Source organism: Cydia amplana, chromosome Z (genome assembly GCF_948474715.1).
Source record: "Cydia amplana chromosome Z, ilCydAmpl1.1, whole genome shotgun sequence".
Lineage (NCBI taxonomy): Eukaryota > Metazoa > Arthropoda > Insecta > Lepidoptera > Tortricidae > Cydia > Cydia amplana.
In genome coordinates, this window is record NC_086096.1 from 18,253,391 (window position 1) to 18,280,678 (window position 27,288).

Below are 27,288 nucleotides of genomic sequence, written 5' to 3' on the forward strand. Positions count from 1 at the left end.
CTTTGAAATGTATGTAATCAATCATGGCCGGTCAGAGAACATGCCAGTAGTAGCTGAAATATAATTCTTTCTTAGAAGAATGTCTCTACAGTTATAGTGTTAAATTTTAAAGTCACATTGCATTTTTTAGTAGTTTTTGCAGCTAAGTTGGAGGGCGTCGACGCGATGGCGCGTTGGCTGCTGCTAGCGCTGGCGGGTGCGCTGTGCGCCGACGCCGGCCGCCCGCCGCGCTACGCCGACTATTCGGCTGCCCGCATGCCCCAGTACGACACCCAATACGATGCCCGTTCCGACCATCGAGGACCCGCTGACGACTATCGCGACCGCTCAGACCTTGCTGCCCCCATAGATTACAATACTTATGATCAAGAATCTAATGGTAAAATCCTCACTAGGTATATACTACTGATTAGTTTATAAAGTAAGTAGGCCAACTACTATTTTATGTATTTGTAGGTAGGTACTTATACTTAATGCTTATGATTTATAACAATTGAGGACAAAAACCTTTTGAAAATATATTCATGTCTATCTCATTTGGTTGCAGATAAAAGGAATCCGAAAACTCTTCAGGATGAAGATTTGTATGAAATACGCCATAATAATAACAACTTAAGAAAAGCGCCTACGACTATAGCAATAGACGATGTCGATGCGGATTATAATTTTAAATCGGAAGAAATATATCCAAAAAATAAAAAAGGTAACAAAAGGCCGAGAAATACCAATAAAATAGAAGCGAAAGAATCTGTTGATCGTAGATCAAAAAATAGCCGTAACGTGAAAAACATCCATCAAAGAGCTCAAGATGATAAAGACAACGAAGCTCCTTTTGATCACCTTGAGGAAGAGAATGATTCTGGCTCCAACAACGAAAAAAATAAATTTGTCCGTAGGGACATACGGCAAAAGGTTCGACGAAAATCTTATCCCAAATCTGCGGCGTTGAGAGACTCGGATTATGATGACCAGAGTGAGGGTAGACAGGGTAAAGATGCAAAAAAACTTGATGATCCAATATACACTGAACCGGAATTGTTGCAAAACACACCGAACATTGAACCAGATGACGTCAGTCTCACAGAAAGGAGCCGACCGCCCGGTTACAAATTTGTAGGCGAAGACAACGACGATTCGGAAACACCATTGTCTAGCAGGCACAAGGCGCCTATGCCTAAGTCTAAAAAGAAAAACACTGAATATGTAGACTACAACGATATGAGCAGGATCGAAAAAATTAAAAACCTCCCTGCCCGAAGCACAACAGGTAAGCTTAAAGCATTCGTCAAAGAGTTATCATCAGGGGTCGGACAAAAAGTGCGGATGACGTCAAACCACTTATAGGATGATTTCAAATAGTATTTTTGATTTTCATAAACAATTATCACTTATCACTTATCAACCTCTTTATTAAACGATATCGCCACTTGAAATGAGTAAGTACGTTTTTGACTGCCACATTGTCAATCAGATGAACAATAAATTGACTTCGTTATTGTTTAGCTATTGTATCTTCACGATTATATTTAGCTAAAATTTATATTTACTAATGTATAAGAAAACGCTCTAAAATGTCATCTTTACTCGAATATTGTGGCAAGTTTCGTGAAATTTATTTTATTCACTACATCACCCTACCACCTGTATTATTAATTCCATGGATTTATTTACGATTATTTTGTTACTTCATTAATACTACTTTGTTACTACATGTCACACGGAAGTTTAAATACAAACTCAAACATCATCCTGTGTGCAAGATTACGTCATTTTTACGTCATCCGCACTTTTTGTCCGACCCCTGGTTATCATATTTTGTAAGTAGGTACCTAGACTGTTTTTATATTCCAGACAAAATTAGAAGGACAATTACCTACATTGCCTAATTGTCTTATCAATAAGTTCAATCGAGGTATTATATTAATACACAATCATATGAACTGGTTAATACTGAGTAAATAAATTTTATTATCTGGGATATAAAAACAGATTTTATGTAAGCTTACTAAATTTTCTACCTTCAATTCAACCTACCAAAAGAAGATGTATCCTAAATACATACCATTACCCAATCTTTATCGTCAACCTCTGTTTAAAGGATCCAGTTTAGAGACTCACTAAAAATGTTAAATTTCACGATTGAGGAATGATTAGTTAACTAAACAGACCGCAAGGTTGTCTGGAAGAGATGGCTTTTTAGTGATAAGACCGCCTGTTTACCTCTACTTGCGTTGCTGTTTTTTTGTATTCTTTTCTTCTATTGAGGTGTACAAAGTTTTATATTGTAGAGCATCATTTGAACCGGTTGGTATCAAGAAGCAATAAATTTTAGTAGGTATATTTCTGGTAGTACTTTAGTCCAGTTAACCTAACAATACCTATGTATGTAGTTACCTAGCTATACTAATATCCATAAATTAATATACAGTATGTAAACTAACGAAAAACATTTACTCATACTCATTAGTTTACATACTGTATAGTATACGGATAAGTATCCGAGTACGAATATAAAGAGCTATGAAGGTAGATTCAAGTCATCGCTCATTTGGTTTTATTTAGTTAGTCAGGAGCCGAGATTAAGGGATGTCTGTTGAGGAAAACAAAAAAATCTATAAGTTTTACGGTATTTACCAATTACAACTATTAAAATAACTTAAGTTTGCATTAAGTACATTATAATTTTATTGCATCCACTTTTCTCTGTTGTGTGCCATCGGGTTAGTCGCGTTAAACATTATACTGATTTGGAAAACGGAATGCCCTAACGGTCGGCTTGTGTGTGCTCAGCGAGGACGGGCGCAGGCGCACCGCGGCGCTGGTCGTTCCAGGACGGCTTCCGCCGCCGCTTCTACAACACGCCTCGGCAAGAAGTGGAACAATACGCAGAGATCTTGACCAACGCGCAACCTAGCGACGCTTCGGCTGCTAACACCACTGACAACACTACCACCCCTTCACCACCAACAACCGGTATCGATGAACCTCTCGCTCCGCTTTCTAAAGATGTACTCGCAAATATCACGGCGTTTGTGAACATGTCCAAGCAGTTATCTTTAGCTGAAATGTCACAACTCTCTATTATGAAAAAAGCCCAAAGGAGAGACAGTGTCAAGGATGAAATATTGAAGGATAAGCCCCCGGTGTTGCTCCAGGTAACTGAAAGGTTGCAAACGGTAGTGATGGTAGAGCCGCCGCCCGTTACACAGGAACCGTGGTTGCGAGCGAGAGACATCGCAGAAGAATCTCCTGAGCGCATTGCAAAAGTGAAGCGTTTCATGAGGAACAAGTTAGTTGCGAACGCGAGAAATATAAGCGAGCTGATGGAGAACTGGGACGATACCGTGTGTGACTATGTCGACATCGCGCTCTTGGATGAGAGCGGTGCGGTCTGGATGCACACGCACAGCTCATATATATATTTGTTGCGAACCATAGGTTGTACATTGATTGCGTATTCAGTATTCTGGGTATTTTGATTCACCCTCTGAGTAACTTAGATTTTTTTACACATTGATTAGTGATTAGTGCGAGTTCATACATTTTACTACTTTCGCTTAGTCCCTAATGTAAGAACTCGTACTAAACACTAATAGATGTGTAAACGAACGACAATTTGCAAACGTACCTACATACAGACTACTTAGTAATTTTACTTAGACATGGAATAAGAGCACTTTTTTATTCTAATAAAATATTACTTGCCCTTTGATTCCCGCCTATTACACTTGTACTTACCTATAGTATACCTACATATACAACTTATACAACATTGATGTTAGGTACCTACTGTAAGACTTAGTCGATTTGAGACAATACAAAAGATAGCGTGTACTAAAAGTTAGTAAGAATATATCGTGCGTCCGAGTTTGATAGCCAGCTATAGCAGATGACGCTGAAAGGAGCGTTCTGTGGTAATTACCTAACTGAAATGTCAACCGTTAAATTTTGACAACCAGAGTGCCCGCAAAATATACAGTCAAGGAATTGAATATATGTACCAACTATTTCACAGTGACTATCATAATATTGTCACTGTTACAAGGCTTACAATAGTACTGCTACAAGGTACGAAACGGAACATAGTTCCTTGACACACACTTTTATTCCTGACTGTATAATTTATATTTCTCTTGCATGTTTATCCAGTAATTCTCGAGACCGTTCTGATGAGCCGAAACTCGATGTGTCTGTGTTCTTCCATAGAGGTTTTCCTTTGTATACCTTCCGACTGCATCATCTGATCAGGTCCATATTAGCATATTATTGTATTGTCATCGGAATTGCGAAGGTATATCAGACCGAGGCGAATGGGATCACAGGACGAATCGGGTCAGACTAAAAATGTGATGATATTGAAAATATTGCTTATGACTTATGAACTGGCATCGCAGGCTAACATAAGATATTTACAGCGCTATTTTAGTGCACTCATATCAACGCAATATTTCAAATATTAATGGATTTTTCATCATGATTCGATTCACCCTGTGATCCGATTCGCCTCGGTCTACTCTACTCCAAATTTCAACTGGATCAGATCAGATATCAGAATTTTAGTTACAAAATGTTAATCAAATATACAAAGAAACAAACATAGGCAGTGTAGCTAACGTAAGAGTAAAAAATAAAAATAAGAAGGTACCTACCTATATAACCTACGGCACGTTAATAACATGTCTTCTGTTTCACCAGCCGAGGTTTCTTTCGCGGCTCGACTTCGGGCGGGGGGAGGTTCTCTAGGCGGGGGCTCCTCCTCCGGGCCCAGGCTCGAGAGGCTCGTGTCGGAAGCCCGTAACTCGAAATTTTACAACAACGCAACCTCTTTGAGTTTGCGCTCATTTGCCACGATGAAGTATAGGAATACCAGAGCAATATAAATTACTTTTTTTGATAAATGTCACCCACCTACAATACCTACAATCTACATAGATTATAACATCTAAACTCCACCCTTTTAGTAATTTTATTCAAATATTTCGAATTTCACGTCTAACTTGAATCCTGCCCTAGCAGCACGGTCGCATTTTTGTCATATATCACCATGCCTGTCACGTTCTAACAAGTATGTAAGTGCGAAAGTGACGGGCTTAGTGATAGTGGATAAAAATGGAACCGTGCTGAGCCCGCTGCTAGTGATATACCCTTACGATAGTCGAATTTAATATTTACGTAGATTGAATTACTTACACGGTTTCTGAATATGCCCATTTTATATTAAAATGGGGCCCGATTCGGATTTTGAACTAGATATCTATTAGACATCACCAAGATACGACAACGATATTTTTAAGATCTAGCCTGTCAAATTTGACATTTCCGCGATTCTGGAGATAGAGTCTGTGCGGAAAGAGAAGAGTCGTGGAATGTATGGGGCGCAATACATTCCACGACTCTTCTCTTTCCGCACAGACTCTACTCTTGAACGATGTCCACAATGTCTAAAACGTTTCGTTATGTATTATTAGATCTCAAAACGATTTCGAAATTCGTTGCCCGAATTGAGCTGCAAAAGATATCTAGTTGAAATCTAAACTACCAGGTATCTAGTACAATATCGTATCGTTCTCTTCTATAGAACGGATCTTGTTTTCCGGATACCGCGGTAGAAGTTGTGGTCTTCAGTTATATAGGTACTTAACTAGTAGTAATTTTTTTAACATGTTGTAAACAAGTTGTAAACCATTTCTTAGAGTAATTGTTTTTAACATGTTGTAAACCATTTCTTAGAGCTTTCGGATTTATTATATGGTGGTGGACGGTATATAATGTCGATTAAATATGGTTGGAAAAGGTTATAATTGTTTTGGCCGATACTGTAAGAACACCAATCTAGGGGATTTAAATGTCGTCCTCAGTTGTACCACTGAAAGAACGGTTTTTCAGCGTGGAATATATTGTATAACTTGTGACAGGGACTACTGTTGATAAGCCCACATGGCCTGTGTAGATGCGGTGTCGAGCCAGGCTACGAAAGGCAGCGCGGCGGAGCGCGAGCTGCAGGCGCTGCTGAGCCGCAAGGAGGCGACCGCCGTGGCCGCGCCCGCGCCCGCTCACGCCGCCGACTTGCCAACGATGCGCCCCGACTCCATCGACCCCTACCATGAAGCACAGTGGACCCAATTCATACTCAACAATCGCTCCCTGCGGCCTCAGCTCTCGAAGTACGTTTATCTGTTAACTTTAATACACTATTTACAAACATATAAAGAGACTAATCTTATCATGTATTTAGCCCTATTATTTGCTGTCTGTAAAAGTTAGATTTCAAAACACTATCCTTTAAACTTAGAATAAATTGAAAAGTGGTAAAATTACTGTCTTGGGTGAGACTTGAACTCACGGCCTCTGGATCGATACTCCAGCGCTCTACTCTGCTCTGCCACACTAGACTAGATGCGATTCTTCGCACGTCGCTCCGATGTTTGAGCAATACAGTGTGATAACCGCCCTCCGTGACTATTTGTGGCTTCCCACAGAGAAGGGTCCTTATACACTTGGATCATAAGGACCTTTTACTAGTGTAACGCCACATTGATGTAATAACGACTAATAATTAATATAATAAGTATAGATATACCGGGTTGATATTGAATGCCATCTATCGTCGTGTAAGTGTAGTAGGAGCGCCCGGAAAGAGGGCGCTACGTCGAGATTGATAGCGCGCTTCGCCGCCGGGTGCCGATAGTGGCGACGGCGGCGACGGCGCGAGACTCGAGGGCCGCCGAGTCGAGCGCGAGTGTATTTATTCGCCGCGCGAGCCGCGGGCCGGAGGTCGGTCGTGGTCGACAGTAGCGCGGGACCGGCGCGTCTCCCCGTCCAGTGTTGTTGTATCGAGTCTCGAGTCGGTGTTCAAGTGCTTATTATGAGCGACAGGGACAGGTCTTCACCCTCCCTCACGGACACTCCGCTGAAGACGTACATCGGCCGACACGACGACGACTACCCTCTCATAAACGGAAACGGTGAGTGAATATGATAGTTTCGACCCTCGAGCTTGAGCGCGAGAATGACGGATATAGTAGAGCGCGTGGTATGGGCGCGCATCACGCGCTCGCACGCGCTCCTCACTTCGGCGGGCGCGTGCGGCCGGCGCGCATCGTGCCCGCTGCAGCTTCAGGGCACTGGGTCACTGGGCCCCGATTACGTTCCGTCAAGGTCGGCAACTTATCCCAACGAATCCCCACAAGACGATACCTACATTTTGCCGCATTGAAGCTGCCGCAGGTTCGATAAACCCGCGACCAGCCCCTTTCGAAATCTATCTAGATATAAACGATGTCTATACTTAGCAGATATATATATACACACCACTGCTCGTCCTGCGGATGAATGGAAGTGTTACGATCGTAGAGTTTTAAGAAATTAGTTAACCTTTTGATGATGTCGTGTGACGTTTTGAAGAATTATTTAGGAACTCGACGTATTGTTTTGTTGAAGGGTAGGTAGTTATGTGCGTGCAATAATATGTGGTGTTGTACTGCGGAGACGGAGAGGAAGCGAGAGGGGTGCCGTGGTGCGGTCTCCAGCTGCCGCGGGTTGGTGCCGGATCGATACAGGGTGACCTTAGGTCTTAAAGCCGAATCACTGTCAAACTCGCGACTTTTCGCAGAGTGATAGCATCGGTATGACATCGCGCGGCTTCCGTAACTTGACGCAACCTCTATCTCTTTGGTAAACATGATAGTATTTTGCTTTATGAGTTGTGGTACATACTTAGATTGTATACTATTATAATATAGTGTTTTAAAAAATAGTCTGCGATTTACGTCAATGCGCTGTCAGTGTTTTCTATTTATATATATATATGCCTTTAATAGATTTCGAGTTCGTTTTGCTCTACCAATGCGTCAAAAATGTCCTCGATTGTTAGTTTTTGCATTTTTGTGACTGAAATCGCTGGTATATATGCACCTATTATAGTTACGGTTAGTTTATAGGTATACCGAATATATATTTTTTATTCAAAAAACATTGACCGTTATGTATCTAAACATCACAATTTTACCCAGGTAGTAGATGGTTATGTAGACGACCCTAGTCTTCTAGGTAGTTACCCAAATACATTCTAAGAATTGTACGCAGGACTGATTAAATATGCACACTCTGTATTTCTGCCGTTGTAATATAAATAAATAGAGACTCGAGTATTAAGTACTACCGTAACAAACTAGTTAGAGTATTTTGTAGCGCTATTATGGCCGTACGTCGCCAACCTTGTAATAAATGGATGCAGCCGCTTGAATGGCGGGCCACTTGTGTCCGCGCGGGCGCAGGCACTGCTCCCGTGTGCTACTTTTCTTGTTTTCCTGAACTCAAAGTACCCAGCCGCTTTTAAAATGCAAATTTAACAAAGTTAAAACGAAAAATAGGTTAAAATTTAAACTACATTCATGCTATTTCTAAGAATAAAGCCATAAATAATGTGAATACCTGGTTTTGAAATTCAGTTCGAACACTCCCGATGATAACTGGCTGCCTATATTTAACTCGCCGTTGCGGCTAGGAATGCTCCGATGTGTTTTACTTTTTGACCGGACGGACAGTCCAAGGAAAGCGCCGCTGACGCATTGCGTATTATCACTATTCGGTCGAGAAAGATAAAGAGTCCTGGCTTCTTCCTACTGGACGCTCATTTACCAAACCAGTAAGTTCCTGGCAATAATCTAGAGCTCAACACGTTACCACATTCATCCAGTTATTCGCTAGGCGGGTTCTCTGTTTGTAGGCGCTTTTTGCTACATACCTATCGGAAAATTAATGATATCGACACGAGAAGCGCGTAGCTTGCGCGCTGGCAGTGAATGCATTATAACAAATTTCACATTGTTATTTTACATATAGTGTGTCAAAGGTCTGTTTGATTTCAAACATAGACAGAGAGAATCATACTATTTTTGTCTTACACTAGTACTAGCACCCAAAAGAAAAGGATGAGTATAGTTTTTTTGTTCCTATTTACTGACAAGATTTGGGTGACCCAGTATATAAATCATACTACTTATTCTTTTTTACTGACTAATAATACCAATCCATTTGTCGTGTGCGTTTTAAAGCCTTTACCTTGACTTTACTTGAGTGGGTAGACATTAAAGAACGTAAGTTATTTATGTCCGCTTCTAAAGTCCGGTGTTAGCGCATAAGCTCGGCTCTCGTAGGTCTTATGTGCAATGAACAACAATTCATTCAGCGTGCAATTAATCACGTTCAGCCGTCGCGGTACTCACACGCCTCGAGCTCAAATCGTCGGGGAAGGAATTGTTAGTTTGTTTACCGGCTGCAAGGTTCATTCTTTACCCAATTATGCATTTTGTAAAAAAATCTTGCTTACTAACCAATACTTAGGTACTACTGACTACTGTGTGGGTGCTAAAATGCTTCTATAATTGGCAGTGTGACAATATTTTTAACCACCGACGCAAAAAGAGGGGTGTTATATGTTTGACGCCAATGTCTGTCTGTGGCATCGTAGCTCTCAAACGGATAGACTGATTTCAATGCGGTGGTTCTAAGCTATGCCATGCTATGCTTGATAAAAATCGAACAGTAGTTTGAGCTTTATTCCAAAATGAAGTATGGCATTTTCGCATAAAATAGATTAAAATCTTATGATTAGCGTATATAGGTGGTTTCCGAAATTATTAATTTCATAGAGTATTTTATGAGTAAGTATTAAGAATATTATTTTCCGAAAAATATAGACGGGTAAATAAACTATCTAGCCCCCGATAGCAACTGATTAAAGAATGACGTAATTTTAATGTGACGAAGCCTTAAGGTCTCAACTAAAGTGAGCAAAGTGGGTTATTCCCACTAGTTACCACCAAGTTATTACCAGTGGTAACTACTGGGATTTTTTCCCTCCTTTTACCACTGGTAACTACTGAAAAAGAAATTGACTCAAATCTTCCAATTATTTTCTTAAGATATCGTATGATTAACTTGGGAAATGTTCCAAAAATAGAATAATCTAAAGCTTGGTGTTATTCCTTTTTTTATGACATTTTCCTTTATATAAGTCAATTTTTTTTCTATACATTGGTTTTGTAATATTCAAAGTGAGCTCACTCGACCTAGTAACTAGACTTTGAAATTTTGCCCCCTCTTGTTATTGGGCATTTTCCATTATTAATTTAAATAAAATAAAAAATCCAATTTCAATGTGTTTGGGTTAGCGTTGTTCATAACTACCTATTCCAAGTTTCAAATCTATGGCTTCAGTTGTTCTCGAGATATTTAGCAATGTAACAGACGGACGGACGGACGGACAGAGTCGCACCATAAGGGTTCCTTTAGTACCTTTTTAGTACGGAACCCCAAAAATATGACAACCTTAGCACTTTTTAAATAGTGTTTGAAAATAAAATTAGCCTATTTGGTCAATGTCAAAATAATAATGTTGTTTGCACTCTTGTTAGTCGATGCCTAAAAACATACGTCATACGAGCTCAGAAGCTCGCACACCCAGTCCTCTTTCCTCTACTTAAATATCAGATTTTTAAAGTGTAAAGAGTTACTAATGTACATATCTTACTATAATTGGTCAACCAGATCTTGTCAGTAGAAAAAGGCGGCAAATTTGAAAAATGTAGGCGCGAAGGGATATCGTCCTATAGAAAATTTGAAATTCGCGCCTTTTTTTACTCACAAGATTTGGTTGACCATCTATATTTATTTTAATTTTAAACTAATACATGTATATAAATCTGACAACTGTATATTTTCTCATACAATAGTTCTACTGAAACACTTAATTAGCGGGCTAAATTCAATATTAATAACGAGTATGTTGAGATTTTAATCATTGTATTATTTAGATATCGCTATCGTAGCTTCTTATCTGTTGCGCCTTATTGATAGCCGCAAACCGTGGTTAGCCGCGGGTCCGATATGATGATTATAGTAATCTCCTCGTGACACTATTACCAATAGATTTAATAATAATAATAATAGGCCTGCTCATCCCATCCGTGTAAGATCCAGGTGACGACACTTGCGTTCGTGGCTGTATAGTCCATGCGAGGATCCCGCGTCCACACATGCGATGATTTAGTATGACCAAAATTCTAATCTTAGGAGAGTTTGTAAGGTACCTAACATATTCATACTGACTGACACATTCAGATTCAGATTGGTCAACCAGAATCCAGAACCTGTCTGATATATAATGTCTGTCTGATAATAAAAATCTGGTGCTTAAGTAGGGGGCCAATGACCTTCGATCTGAATCCCTTCGTTTTCTCGCTCAGGACGACTTCGACATTTTCCTAAACTTGGTGCGTGCTGGACAGTGGACTCGCTCCGAGGCCGGGCATGTTCGCCTTTTTAATTAAGACACTTATTCTTCACGAGGAAGAGGAAGCTGAAGCCATGGGCCTGCGAATCAACCGACGGAAGACTGTCAACATGCGAGTAAAATCAGATTGTGCGGATCCATTATTGCTCAAAAACGATCGCCTTGAATCAGTCTCCAAGTTTGTATATCTCGGCAGTACACTAACATGTCAGGGAGGTGCAGACGAAGACGTCGAGAGCAGAATTAAGAAGGCAAAAGCTGCATTTGCTCAACTCAAGCCTGTCTGGGACTCAAACGTTCTCACTCGCCGCGTAAAAATCTCCCTCTTCGAATCCACCGTCAAGTCCGTGTTGCTCTTCGGCTGTGAGACGTGGAGAGTGACAAAGGGGCTGACACACAAGCTACAAGTGTTTGTCAATAAGTCCCTTCGGTCGATTCTCCGCATATTCTGGCCGAAGACCATAAGAAATGAGGATTTGTGGAGTATGTGCCGACAACCTCCGGTCGCCCAAGAAGTAGCGCTGCGGAAGTGGAGATGGATCGGTCATACCCTGCGAAGAGGAGATACAAACATCGCCAGTATCGCGTTCGAGTGGCGGCCTCAGGGCGGGAAGCGAGCCCGCAAACGCCCTGTGCACACCTGGAGGCGCAGCATAGAGAACGAGCTGACAGCCGTAGGACTGAACTGGAACGAGGCCAAGACGGTTGCTCAAGACAGGAAGGCGTGGAAGGATCTTGTGGAGGCCCTATGCACCTCCGGGGTGCCCTAGGACAAACAACAACTATTCTTCACAGCACAGCTCGACCATCAGACTTCGTAAAATTTTACGCTTACTGTTTGAGTCTACGACCCTGTAACTTTTAAGACACTTTAGGTAAGTAGTGTCAGATTTTTTTCTTTATAGTGAAAGTATTGGTTCTTTGGACCATAGATCCAAAGTACGCAAACCATTACATTGTGCGCATCATACGTTAAGATGATGCAACTAAAAACCTTACTCCCTATGTTCCTTTCTGGAGAGTAATTAATAATCATGCATCGGCTTCGCTTCCTTCAATTCCGAGCTCTGTTTTCTTAATACAACTCTGCATTGGGCCTCGAAAAGGAACGCGCCGCGACCGACCCTGGTGGTACTCGACATTCGGCCTCGCTTTTTGACACACTTTGGTTCATGACTAAGCTCAGTTCCTGAAGCTCCGCCTCCGCCACTAGACGTTTTACGGTACGATATTGATACAGCTTTATTTTTTACCCGGTTTTATTTTGGGTGTGCTCAGTAGGCAACCGCCCTGGGCCTGGACGCCAGCCTACGCTACAATGACGAGGTGTTAATCAATAATTGTTACGGCTGTTTTACATAAAGTTAGTCTACTTTCAAAACGGTTTGTTTCCAGAGAAATGATCGATTTCATGTCCTTACTGAAACTTGCTAACATACGTTTTGTAACGTGACTGCGGAGGAAGGTGACATAAGTTACTAATTATTTTTGCATTTTTTACTACTTATTTTTTACTTACTTTTTTATCTGCCAAAATAATTGCCATTGCTAAAATGTACTTTAGTGTCTGTTTACGATGATAATGTGAATAAAATGTGCTAATATAGTAGATTTTGTCACCGTGTGCCGTACGGCATGTTCAGTTGAGACCGGCTGGCTGGCACCGGCCCGGCTCTCCCACTGGCGAGTTGAGCCGTTGGCAATGCGCTGCTTGGCATACAGTGGCCTGCAATGCTCAATTTAACATCAAACGGCAGTCTCTCACAGAATGGGCCATTCAATGACTGCGCGCTGCCCCGTTCAAAGCTTAAGCTATGCAATGGCGACACAAGTGATCTCTTTGTTTGCAGGTGTTCAATAATATGTAGGCACGCCTTCCATCAAAGATATTTATCCAGGGTGTCTCGTTCAGTGCGGATCAAACGAAGGCCAATGATAGAAGCCCTTATGCTACCGATTTGACCCCCGTGTATACTCACAGAAAATTTACATATTCAGTGCCATGCGCCCTATTTCTGATACAAAATGAACACATTTAGCGTGTTCTTGTGAACGTGTTAAAAACGGTTTTGAAGAAATCGCCCAAGTATTTTCAGTTGAATCTGGTACCAGGAGGCCAGTCTCCTGATCAGTTTTGAAGGGTATATTCGACTTACCTACATTCTTACTTTTTGAATCATGTTACAAAATTTATGTTAGCACGTTTCAGTAAGGACACAAAATCGATCATTTCTCTGGAAAATAAACGTTAATTAGAACTAAGAGAATATTTAATGATTTATGTACGTAAACAGTAATTGAACATGATTGACCCGTTAAACCAAATGGTCTGTCCTGGAGACTGGTCTGGCCAAAGGCCGGATCAGTTAAATTTGAATGCGCGTGTATGAACCGGCCGCTGCCGGTTCTATGCGCCAGCTCGCTCCTCCATCCAGATTACAGATTAGACCTTTCGGTTGAAGTCGGGTAACTCGATCCTCCATAGACGTAGATCAGTTAAATGAAGTGTTCCTAACATACATAAATAAATGTTTTTGGCTTTTGTACAGTTCGTTTTCATGGTCAGTTCATCATCATTAGTCGGACGTTTTTTCTCCCAATTGTTCACACGGGGGAGTACTTAACGGATCAGGACACTACTTCAGAAGCTCAATATATTTAAATGGAAAAACAGACTAAACACATACCAACTCAAAATATAACAGCATAACTAATACATTTTTAACCCATTCTCTAATTAAAAGCCTAGCTGCTTGCGGTCCTGCCTCTGCGAGAATCCCTTGTATCTTAAGCGTAGTATGTACTTTAAATATTACATTCGAAAGAGCATAATGCATGTTGTCTTTATCTCCTTGTACATCCTCCAATTGCCCAGAATATCACATGGATGTATCGGCAATTCTTGTTAAATTTTTAGTTTATTTACATACTTAGACCAATTTTTTTATTTATAAGTTTTCATTTGAGTGTTATTATGTTTTCTAATAAATAACTATAAAGATGTTTATCTACATCTACTATCGATGTTAGTCTATCTACAAACAATAGGCATATGTATAATGTTTGTTTACATAAATCCAGAGTTTTATTTTGCTGAATTTTAATGAAGTTTGAACAAGAATAAGTTAAGCCTGTGCAAGCGAAGTGCAGAGTAACTATTTAAAATTCCACCATGCTTTATTTTATTGGCCATCGCACGTTACTGAATGCGATTTGGCGCCCGTCCATCCAGTATCCACCTCTGTCACATCCTGATGTTTTGACCTTACGCACACACACACACTCACTATTCTTTAATAAAAACCATCCGGGACGTAAAACGGTGATAAACAATATACAAGTGAATTCAGTCCTTTGGGATTGGGAATATAAACATAATTTTATAGTAACATAATAAGTATAATAACATTACATATTATTTTATTATAAAATTATGATTCTTGCTTCAGTCTGCATCGAAGACGTACGGTGTGTCGTATGGTGGTACGAGTAGGCAGTCAGGTTCCACCTGTCACACAAAATTCTCGGGAAACTCTTACCACGATTGTACCGCTGCTGTAGTAGCTAGTGACTGTGTAAACTCGCTCGCAATGTAGGCAGTAGCCTAGTAGGTATCTCACTCGTACCTAACTACTGATTTAGTAGTGCGAGCCACATGCACTGAAATGGATTGCATGAAAATTGGAATAGTTATTGAGCGTAGGAGCCAAACATGTGATGTGATTCCGTTTCTCTGCTCGCGAGTGTATACAGACTTTTTTTAGTTTTGCCTGTTGCCGAAATTAATATCCCATGAACATCTCAGATGCTCTTTGAACCGCCCGAGTACATAACTTAACCTCAAGATTCGTAATGTGCGTAATGTTACATTTGACTTGATATAAAGTCAGTACATTTCGTGCCCCACACGCGACGACTTGATATGTTATACGGGTTATCTACGTAAATTTTTTGACATGTCGTTGATGACACTTTATTAAATCATTGTCGTGGCGGCGATACAGTTAAACTGGTTGAGCAGGGGCGATGCGGTGGTAATAGGGTATAGGCGTTGCTAATAACTTCCCAAAGGTGTTATTTTGTTAGTGCGGCGGATCGATGTCCCGCTCGAGCGCGTCGGCAGCGCCGCGCGGCGCCGCGCCGCCGGCGGCCTATCTGCTTCGCCGATGTTACGGCTTGGTAATCCGACTACTTGATAGGAATAGGACATACGTAAGTAGTATTCCGTCGGATATCCATAATTCAGTTATGCATTTTATCCAATAAATGTTTGTGAATAAAACCTTACGTTCTAGCTAGGACTCTGATGATGCTCTAGGACTACTAGGAGTATAAGTAGAGTTTCGAATCCTTAAACTTGTGAATACTCAGTATGCGCCTTTTCTAATATTAGTTTATTATGATTTATGAGTGTAGGTATCTTTATTTGGCTAGGAAGTGGTGCAATTTTTTTGGCGAAATTAATAAGTAGGTAGGTATTTGTAGTTTTGCATGTTTTGGATGAGTAGTCAGCAATACAAACGAAAGCAAGAAACACATGCTATCTCTCTTACTTTTTTTTCGCTGCCAAGCAAATTTGCTAAAATAACACATTTTTGCCATTTGCTTGCGTCTTACACGGCTTACACCATCTTACATTACAACAGTCCAGGTTCGCCTCTAAAACTCAAACGTTTATTGACAATTTAACGGGCAGGTATATAGTTCATATGTCTCCAAAGGTCGTAATAATCGTAAACGTACACATTAATAAAAGGCATCCATGTACATCGCTTAATTTACGAATAGCACACTCGTTATCTGGCTAGCGCGATCGATTCATTCGCGTAATGCTTCATCGGCAATCAACTTGTAATATAATCCTTTTCTTTGAGCTAGCCATCGCGCTCACACGTGGCCCGTCGACAGTTACCCACTAATTACTTTAAACGACACTAATCACTTAACAGGAATAGGTTTTTTACAGAACTGCTCCGTATACGTGGTTATAGGTACTTATTACTTTTTTTTAACAAATATGTAGATGAGACATTTTAAATGGGTAGTATTAGTACTAGCTGGTTCTACCTATGCACATGTACAAAATAAATTACGTTATATTACTTGTGTAAAGTTGCAAACCATAGAGCCTGTTACGTTAAAACGTTCCATCTATCTGTTAAGAGTATTAGAATGAGTAGAGTAAGCGAGAGTAGCAATAAAATCAGGTTGCCGGCTCAGCGTGGGAGCAGCCGGATGCGCCTGCATTATGCATGAGCCCCTCGGGACTCCTTAGGATCCATCGCCGGCGGGTAAACGGCTAATCTACAATACTACCTTACATACCCGATATTTCTAATTATTATTTTATTTGAACATAATAAAGACAAGCATAATCTGACAAGCGCTGGGGCCTAGCGGTAAAAGCCTGCGACTTTCAATCCGGAGGTCGCGGGTTCAAACCGCGGCTCGTACCGAAGAGTTCTTCGGAACTTTTGTACGAAATATCATTTGATATTTACCAGTTGCTTTTCGGTGAAGGAAAACATCGTGAGGAAACCAGACTCAGAAAATTGGAAGGTCAGATGGCAGTCGCTTTCGTAGACTAGTGCCTACGTCAATTCGTGTGATTAGTTGTCAAGCGGATCCCAGAGGCTCCCATGAGCCGTGGCAAACTGCCGGGATAACGCAAGGAAAAAGAAGACTAATCTGCGCCTAATTATGTGTTAGTAGGTAATACTACCTAATATTATAAATGCGAAAGTGTGTCTGTCTGTTAGGGCTTTTTCTAAAATAAATATCGAAAACCTAATTCTTTCAAATCTGGACATTCTTGGGCTCATTCTACTCAGAATCGACAGCATTCTCCATCCCGCCATTAAAAAAAGATGTCCCAAAATGTCCATTCCATTACGTCACGTTATAGTATGAGAACATTTTTCACTTGTACGGACGTGACGTAGTGGAATGTACAATTTTCATAGAAATTTTTGGGACATGTTTTTATCATCAGGAATATGCTAGTTATTCTGAGTTGAAAGAACCCAAAAGCACCAGGATCTGTGAGAATCAGGTTTTCAATATTTATTTTAGAAAACGCCTGTTAACCTTTTCCACGCCAAAGACGGATATATTGGCACCGCAGGTTCAACGCCAATGACGTATATATGAGTCGTCACAAAAATAGCGTTTAAAAAGGTCCAAAAAAAGAATCTTCTTTTGGGTAAGTATAACATATTTAAATAAATATTCTTCCTGTTCCTAAGTAAAATTAACAATTTAGTTGTGTATTTAAATAGAAATTCGTGGTTTTTTCAGACCTTTGATGTTAGTCTAATTATGGCACATTTCGCACGCCATTGACCGATTAATCCGTCTTTAGTGATGTGGCAAGACATTCAAATCTAATATTGTAATTATGTTTCGCAAAATTCGTTACAATATTTAATTGCATTCGTTACAATATTTTTCACTTTAAATTGTACTTAATAATTTAAATGTTCGATAATTATAATGTTCCTTATTACAGTAACGTTTGTGCTAATATCCTGTAAAAAATATATGTGTTGAAAATGGAACTACCGATATATAATTCTCGCTTGTTAATTAAATATGTCGCATCCCTTCTCTTGTCAATACATAATATAGGGAAAATACTATATTGCTACATTTCCTACGCCATTGACCGATAAATGAGTCCGCATGAGACGTTTCAATTATTGGTAGTGCTGGCGTTTATCTTATTACATATCGGTTTACTAAGACATGGATACTGAAGAGTTATTGCGAATTTTAGAAAGTCCTGTACCTGATGAATATGTTTTCGAAGAAAGAGGTTTAAAGCCTGATAGAATATAGCGTTTTCCCTAGCGTTGTCCATAGGATTATTGTGACGATTAGCCTCGGAGTCGATTAGATACGGCACTACATCAATATAAAAGCTTTTCTTATATATTAATCGAGATAATAAATTACGATCTACTTTTGATATTAAAATCCTTTTAAATGTTGGTTTACTTTTTTCGCAATTACAAAAAATCAACATTCAAAATCATCTACCCGCCATAATGCACTTCAGCGTCCTGATGTGTCAAACTTATTTATACCTATAGAAAATGTATTCCTCTTTATGTCAATGCCATAAAGACTTTTGACATTTAAAAACATTTTGCACTTTATCTATTTTTTTTTAACATGTGTCCCTTTTGTACAAACTCAAATGTCATAGTGTTTAACTGAAAGAAATTAAAAGGAATATAATATGAACACAGCATGCGTAGGTCCATTTTACACTAAGTTCGTCAATAATATTTAGTATCGATAGTTACAAGTAACATCCCTAGACCTATCATTCGGTGTCTTGCAGAAAACGGCTTGGCGTATGAGTGAGTGCTTTCACATTTGTTTTGGCGTCGAAAAGGTTAAGTACCTCTTCACGCTTAAGACCGCTGAACTGATTTGGTCAAAATTTGATACCTATGGAGATAGTTTGGACCCGAGAAAGGACATAGGGTAGTTTTTGTCAATCATCATTATCATCAACATCATCATTACACGCAGACGCTATTAGTTATATATACCTATTATCCAACTGAAATAGTTCCGGAGTGACCTGACAGTAACTCATATTATACGGTAACAATAGCTAACGACATTATACCCGATTCTTTATCACAATTATCACCATGTGGATATCATCAAGCACAAGTAGGTACATATAGGCCGAAACTAATTAAGAAACAACTTGGGAGAAATCCGACGTAAATAAACTTGATATAGCACTCCCATCATTATCCCTCGACGACGCAAGTTCGAGTTCAGATATAAATATCTATTATAGAAATTATTCATGCTGTCTTTCAGTGCTTTTGAATAACTACTTTCTAAATAAATAAAAAAAACCTACTTTCTAAATTTACCACGCGATATAAACATCGGTTTACAAATGTTTTACATGCCTTTTTTAGGGTTCCGTGTAACCGGTATAATACCGGTTAATGTCGGAAATCAACAATTTGTTTCGTTTCTTGATACCTAACAAAAACATTTTGTTCTCTCATCTATAATCGGTAAGAACAGAGAACTAAATTTTAAAGTTTGCGTTCCATCAATTAACCGGTTTATTAATGAACGAAATAATATAAAGGTTTAGGATCAATTCCGGTTCCAAGCCCTGATGATGGTGTGTAATCTTCGACGAAATAATTTTACAAACTGACTTAATTCCTTGTACTCGGTCGTGTCAGGTCAGCTATAGGTAGGTACAATAATGTACTTGTATACAACTGCGCCGCGCTGCTCAAGCTCGCGGTATCCAATGGCCGACTGTGGAAATGTTTAAAAACAACAAACACCCTTTGACCAAGTGTGAAAGCTTTGCTAGAACAATTGGAACATGACAAAGGAATAAATGTCACGTCTGTGTGTAAAGATCTCTACGTAAATCCGGTCTTAACTCGTACTCCGTATTCTACGATCTCGGAGAGTCTCGTAGACATTAAAATGACGTCCAATCCAGAGGGCCTACCGCGAACCACGTTCGACGTGTTGCCTCCCTGTCACACTTACGTACGAATTTACAAGTGCGACAGAGAGGCAACACGTCGAACGTGGTTCGCGGTAGGCCCTCAGCTCGCAGCAGCACGTGCCGCGCAGCGCCGGCGACCGACGCTAATGACCGTGTCCTGAAGGACTTCCGCTAATCACATCGTATGCAATTGAAACGAATTTGTACCGTCATTAACATTGTCATATTTCTCGTATTTGCCTAATTCGAATATACAAATACATATAGATACAAATTGAGAAATAATATTTTAACTAAAGTCTCATTTATATATTAGGAACTTAAATACTAAAAACATCAAACCATAAAAGGCCTTACAAATCAATAGAAGTTCATATAAAAAAATGTTTATCATTTATAGCCCTAATCCTGCCAGTTAGTTGACACTACACTAATCAAAATCCAATCTAGTAATTGACTGTGATGTAAGTAATGGCTGTAATGCAATGACCATCTCGTATTCTCTTCCCCTATTTTCGCGCAGGGTCGTTACGCAGCCTACGCTGTCTATGGATGCCTTTTGAGTTTCCCTGGACATTTTGACGCTGAGACGGCAACTCCCCATTCATGTGTGTTGCCAGCGCTAGCAACAAACCTTCGAAGTAAGTTATTAATAAAATAATACTAAGTACCTTTTGTGGAAAACACCAGGACATAGAACCGTATACTATAGAACACATTATAGGGAAAGAGGACACACTCGATTCCTTTATCAAGTACACAAAATATATAAAAACCTTTAATAAGAATGAATAAAATCGCTTACTTGACTTACACCATGAAACCGCCAATCCCGGCGAAGACCTGGAAACTTGAGGCAAGGTCACCCGTACTCGCTGCGGGGACCTGCCCCAACAAATCAGCAATATGCACCTACTAGACACATCACATATATCCTCTATCCGACAAAGAGCAACCGGCCGCCCGTATTTCTAGCGAGGACCGATTGACCCAGTGGTTCCCATTCAGATGATTGCCGCATCGGGAATTGAGGTTCCCACAATGACCCTCCATCAAACGCCTGCGATGACTGGCCTTGACAACACATTTTCCGACGAATTACTTCCATGATTCATACTTACCGTAAAATGGGTAGGTTTCGCGGGGAGAGTCGGGTTATGAATGGGGAGAGTAGAGATGAAAGGGGGGTGAGACGGAATTTTAAGGCTATTGCTACAAAAATAATGTATTCCAATTTAAAATGGAGCTCATAATAAAAAAAAAATCGATCCAACAATCTTCCAAAATCACCTTTATGTGAAATGCCATCTCACCCCATTACGAGGGACTACGGGGATTTCCTGTTTATTGTCAAAGTTATGAAATGGAACTACCCAAAATAAAATAAAACTAAAAAAATACAAACGTCCGGAACACTTATTATTTTCACCATTCAGTTTGCATATTTATGTAAAAATAAAATGTTATCGAGGTTTGAATGTCAGTTTTGCCGAATTATGTCCATCTTTACCTTATCCATCTTATTGATTTACCTTACTTAATTTCCCTGTGTTTGTTCTATAGTTGCCATTTTGCACGTAGCACCAAACGTGGATAAATTATTGTTAAATACTCGTAATTGATCAATTAAATTTAATGAATATGTGAAGTTGTTATATGATTAGTTGAATTGATGGTGGTGGCCGGTAGGTGGGCCTCATCGGTGGTAGGTGTGCGGCTTCTGCTGCATACGAGGAGCGCGACATTATCGACACAGGGAGGGGCGGTCTGGCACCGGTTCAACACTAGTTAGCTCGTCGATAAATCTCTCATGCGACTAACTCGCCGGGATGAATGTACAATGCACTGCCACCTGTCAATATTTTATTCAACTGCACTATTGACATTTCACGCCTCGGTACTTCGGTAGGCTACTACCGTATAATTGAGAAATAAAGTACAATTACTTCTGTTCCCAGTTATTTCCTCCTCCTATTTAGTTTGGATAATTTTTAGGGTTCCGTACCCAAAGGGTAAAAACGGGACCCTATTACTAAGACTCCGCTGTCCGTCCGTCCGTCCGTCCGTCCGTCCGTCCGTCCGGCCGTCTGTCACCAGGCTGTATCTCACGAACCGTGATAGCTAGACAGTTGAAATTTTCACAGATGATGTATTTCTGTTGCCGCTATAACAACAAATACTAAAAACAGAATAAAATAAAGATTTAAGTGGGGCTCCCATACAACAAACGTGATTTTTGACCGAAGTTAAGCAACGTCGGGCGGGGTCAGTAGGTACTTGGACGGGTGACCGTTTTTTTGCTTGTGATTTTTGCTTGTTTTGCTCTATTTTTGTTGATGGTGCGGAACCCTCCGTGCGCGAGTCCGACTCGCACTTGGCCGGTTTTTAATATTTATTCGGATTTCTGAAATTTACCGTGACGTTAATCTGGTCAAGGAAATTGCGAGTTAGCAGATATTTGTACAAGTATTAGGTTGTCTACGTGTTTTGGTTATTAGAATACATCACGACTAGTTGTTGACTTGTTAGGTTAAAGAATATTTGGATCATTGGTCTCATTTTACTTTGTGTGTGTACTATTAAGATTAGTGCAACCAGTTAGAGCTAATATTATTAGGGTGAAAAGTGGCAAAAGGTGCACGTAACTGCCATTTAAGTCAAACTTTAAGTACTTTTTATTTGCAAATATTCAAGTTGTAAAACCCCCAATGTTTTGTGGCTTGAATGTTTGCGTCGATTAAAATCTCATGAATCTTATACATTACCACCGCCATCATTTCACAGTAACGAGGACGTGTAGGTACTCTGATAATGTTTGCTTTGACAGCGGGGAAGTAGATAAGTTCAAGACGTGTCATGATTTCGTAAGATAGCGCCTCGATAGCGCCATGGTAATGCAAACGCAATTGTTATTTTACTCACTCATACGCATGGAATTTTTGGGTATAAAGAATTTTTCTGCGCCTCACGGCTAGTCTTAAAATAACCAATTGCAGGTGTAACACAATACATCGTGTGGCGTATAGGTTTAATACAATTTTGTAGTAGGTAAGCATATGCATCATACATAGTTATTGCTCATACTAAGTGTTTTGAAGTACGCGTGAAGAAATGTTTACCCCGACAGAACGGAGACGATGTACGGTTGTGAAAAAACATTGTTGTCTAATAATTATGTTTAGGTATGCCTGGATCACATTTCACTGACTTAATTTTTACCCATTAATTGACAACAAGCGTCCTAATAGGGACTATAGGGAGTATTACTGCAATGTTCTGCCGCCAGAGAGCAGCACTAGCACATAATTATTGTAAACCATAGAGTAACTTAATACATCAGTCGCAATTATAATTACAACCAAAAGAGTACTTATTATCGGTTGTCAATAAGGCGCTATTTCCATATAGATTCAATTTGTAATTAACCTTTTCAACAACCGAAAACGTGGTACCTTTTGATTAAAAACGTCACATATATACCAAATGTATAAATAATTAATTTTATGAGTACTTATAATGTGGGTGGGTAAATCTAGACGAGAATTGTATTGAAAACATTTGAGTGTATTTAAATATTGGGTGTGTCATATTTATCTGTATTGATAATGTTGTACATAAGAGTACGATATAAAAGAACTACTGATGTATGCACATGCACCAATATGAAAGTTATAGTAGGTAGATATCTCTATACTCAGTCAACGTCGGATGTTATATGTATAAATTAAAGTTTTACTTCATTTCATAATAACTTAGAAATCTCATACAAACCATTGTTAAAATTTGTCTTTTTCTGACTAACAGAAATGTCAAAATTACAGAAAGGGACAGATAATTATCAACGGTGCATTCTGGAATAGGTATGCATTTGTTCGATACTCATTGTCGCGTTCTAACGTTCCATGGTAAATAAGTCTGTTCGAAGGTTAGCAACCGTATTTTTATTCAGTGGGTGGTAATAAATCTCTATTCTGAAATGAAAAACGTTTAAGCGGAGCTTCCCATCGGTGGGGCAATTCAAACACGCCGTATGGCTGATGGATAGACAAGCATAGCGACAGCAGCGACTGCGCACGCCGACACCGACAGTCGTGAGTCGTGACCTACATGCGAGCGGGCCGCTAGCGCGCGGCGGCGGCGGCGCTCGGCGCTCGTCTCCGCGGTCGCGGTGGCTGCCAAGTGACGCCGCGCGACGCTAACTCAATTAGCGACCGTCAATGGTAATCTTAACACGTTGAAGGCACGAACGCTGACGTCGAATTTGGTTCAGTTGGATTGGTTTTCGCCGGATTTATTGGGTTATCCCCACTAGTTACCACCAAGTTGTTACCAGTGGTAACTACTGGGAATTTTTTCCCACCTTTTACCACTGGTAACTACTGGGAAAAATAATTCCCAGTAGTTACCACCAACTCGGTTTAGTGGTATCTACTGGGAATTTTTATTCCCAGTAGTTACTACCATAATTTTGTTAGAGTGTATGTGACATTTAGTTACATATAAATTACACAATGTTGATTTATTGCATGAATTAAAACATGCCATATACGAGTAAATTAAATACATATATTTATTTCAAGGGAGGCAGTACAATGATCCCCACATTAGGCTGAAGCAAAACCTGTTTGTTTAGATTACTTGAAAAAGTCAACCGAGCTAATTATTCGATGTCTCTGCAAAGCCAGAAGGGTGGAAGGGGTTAAGATTTCAGCTGTATTGTATGTATGAGGGTGGTGGCTACCTATATATTTATATCGTGTGTAACTCCTATAGAATGAACAAAATACTTAACCATTTCCTAAAACGTTAATGAAGACATTTTTCGCAATGGAAGATTGATAGTCAATGCCTTACAGAAACTGAACCCTGTAAAATAAACTCTACATAAGTACATATTTTGATTACCCACTTATAAATGAACAACTACTTACATATGTTACTATACTAGAGTCAGTTGTTTTACTTGTAGCTTGCACGGAAGTACTTATCTCGGAAGGTCTGGACTCCCGAGGGTTTCTTGTTTTGTAAATAATAATGTCAAATATCTTCAGTAAAATCTACAGTAATAACACTAGGAACAAAAAACAAACAGACGATATTTACTATTTTTTTGCAGATTTATGGCTATAATTTTGCAGATTTTTTACAATTGAGCATTCAGAGTGTAAGTAGTCAATTTATTTCATATAAATTTTATTGCCAGCTATAATTCTTGTGACTTTTTGGGTGGGTGAGTTTTTTGTGTAAGTCTCACCTTCCTCAAAGGGATGCTAGGATTTATGATCATAGAGATGTGCACAAAAATTGAAAACAATTGGAACAGAATACCACGGTGAGGTATAGGATGTTGTGTGGTGAATCTTCAACTAAATTCAGTTCACGTGCGGGTTCGAAGTGCTGAGCGAGTGCGACACGCGGCGATCGATGCTGCCGCGCCGCGCTGGCCGGCGGGCTGCGGGCTCGGGCTGCAGTGCCACACCACACGCTCGCTATATCCTCCTGACTCCCGCTTGTCATTATTGCACTTTTGAATTTGGAACCTTCTTGTTTTCCATTTTAATTCAAAATTCGATTTGAATTAATCCTTTATAAATGCCTCAGGAACTCGGGAGGATATACTGAGCTTATGCTCGAGACGATATTAATTAAATACGAGTATGTCCAAGTTTTTAACTCTCTAGAAGTCGCTCTACTTACCAACTACTAGTTGTTATGTATAATGAGGGTCTACCATACATACATAATAAAATATTGGTAACGTAGAAAAGTCTAAACAAAATGGTCCTTCTAACCGGATTCAGCGATCAGGATCAGGAGTCCCGTTTTACGTAAGTAATACGTAGTCTCTTTATAATAAAAGGGAGCTCTTTTTACAAGACTTCCTGAAGCTATTCCTTATAAAACGAGCTTAGAACGACGAACGCTTTCGAACGCGGTTTAATAATAAAATAATTATTAAGGCTTACTTACTTATTAAAGTACAGTGACACCTCTCTACCCTCAGCTTTCACACCGGTGTTGCCCTTGAACCATCTTAACTAGATGTTGTTTTTTATGGTGACGTGGCCCATCTTCTGATTTAAATCATACCTAAGGTAAGGTGGGGTAAGACGAACTTAGTTTATTTTGCTTGGGGAAGACAAACAGTACCGATTAGGATTCCATACAAGTGTTTGTCTTGACCCGGTGATAGTCTTATAGATTATGTCGTCAACATATATTTAATGAAAATATTATTTAAACAGTGAATCATTATTCCTCTGAGTGAATCCCCTCATGTGGCAGGCAGGATGTCCTGCCATGCGAGTGGCGGCGGTGCGACTGGCGGGTGGTGGCGAACTTTCGTTGCGTTGGTTTCAAGTCGCAATGTGGAAGCAACTCTTTGTCATAGTGTTATTTTCACACCGTCAACTATTTCATAATGTCGATAAATACTTTAACTGCTGCTATTTATTTAGGTGGGCAGCAGTTTCGTCCTCAGTATTGGCCGATACGCTAGTATGAACGCCATTCAGCAAATATTCAATGGCGAATGGTATTTTTAATTTTCTCTGTAGCAATCCGGATATGGGAAGAATAGTAGATTGTGTCAAGGGATCAAAATGATATAGGTATGTATTTCCGTCAAGGGCGTACATTGAATCCTGAGCGTAATGAGGGATTCAAGTGTTAACGCCCAAGACGAAATAAATTTGATACCGTGTGACACACCGTCGTGTACCGATTGCTTTTCACATCAACTATGAGGAAAATAAAAAATCTTAAGGTAAGGCCTGAGTGGACGCTCGAGTTGGGCGGGGCGTGCGGTGTGCATGTTAAACAAATGCAAACGTATAGGAGCGGCCTTAGTGCACGCTGCTCAAATTACCTACTTGTGAGCCCAACGCTACGCTGCACGCCCCGCCGAACGCTCCGCTTCGAGCGTCCACTCAGGCCTTACACTTAGTGTTGACACAATCTGATGCCACAGATTATATAACAGATTATTTAAGCTAAAAAAATAATGTGCAAAAAATGTAAAAATAGGGTGCTAGAACAGAAAAGTGTTACTTTGATCCCTCCTAGCAGGGGAGAAAAAGCTTTTTTCCGAATAGGTGGTGTGAAAAAGTTATTTTTTGCCTCGGTGCAGTGCATACAGTCAAGAGCAATGAGTGTGTATTAATATGGAACATTTAATAGAATTTGACCGAGGGTTCTTATCATATTGTGTCGAGCATAAACAAAGGAGCTCACATTCGTTTTACATTTAACCCCCACGATGTATATTTAGCAATTGCTAAATATACATCGTGGGGGGGGGGGTTGCAATTGCAATCTATATATATAAATGCAAGTGTCCTGACTGACTGACTGACTGACTGACTGATTCATCAACGCAGAGCCGAAACTACAAAAGATAGAAAGTTGAAATTTGCACACTAGGTTGCATTTATAAAGTATACAAGAGATAAGAAGCGATATTGAAAAATTCAACCCCTAGGGGGGT

The 27,288-nt window shown here is 39.9% G+C and overlaps 2 protein-coding genes and 1 long non-coding RNA gene across 7 annotated transcripts in view; 2 read left to right on the top strand and 1 right to left on the bottom strand.

Moving 5' to 3' along the window:
* LOC134660854 (uncharacterized) overlaps positions 1-27,288 on the bottom strand; it is an 848,341-nt gene that overhangs the window by 100,342 nt on the left and 720,711 nt on the right. The gene's annotated exons all lie outside the window — the stretch shown is intronic.
* Positions 109-3,481, top strand: LOC134661256 (uncharacterized). The gene is made up of 3 exons (XM_063517243.1): positions 109-379; positions 548-1,267; positions 2,791-3,481. The coding sequence occupies exons 1-3, from the start codon at positions 166-168 to the stop codon at positions 3,477-3,479; spliced, it is 1,623 nt and encodes a 540-aa protein (XP_063373313.1). The 5' UTR covers positions 109-165; the 3' UTR covers positions 3,480-3,481.
* The window catches only part of LOC134660838 (hepatic leukemia factor), a 132,909-nt gene continuing 112,349 nt past the window's right edge, over positions 6,729-27,288 (top strand). For 2 of the 5 annotated variants that reach the window (XM_063516678.1, XM_063516682.1), the window contains exon 1: positions 6,732-6,965. In XM_063516678.1, the coding sequence (XP_063372748.1) occupies positions 6,866-6,965 (100 nt within the window). In that variant the 5' untranslated portion in view covers positions 6,732-6,865. Of the gene's footprint in view, positions 6,966-27,288 lie in introns of all 5 variants that reach the window. The other 3 variants (XM_063516681.1, XM_063516677.1, XM_063516680.1) reach the window with 3 other exon arrangements.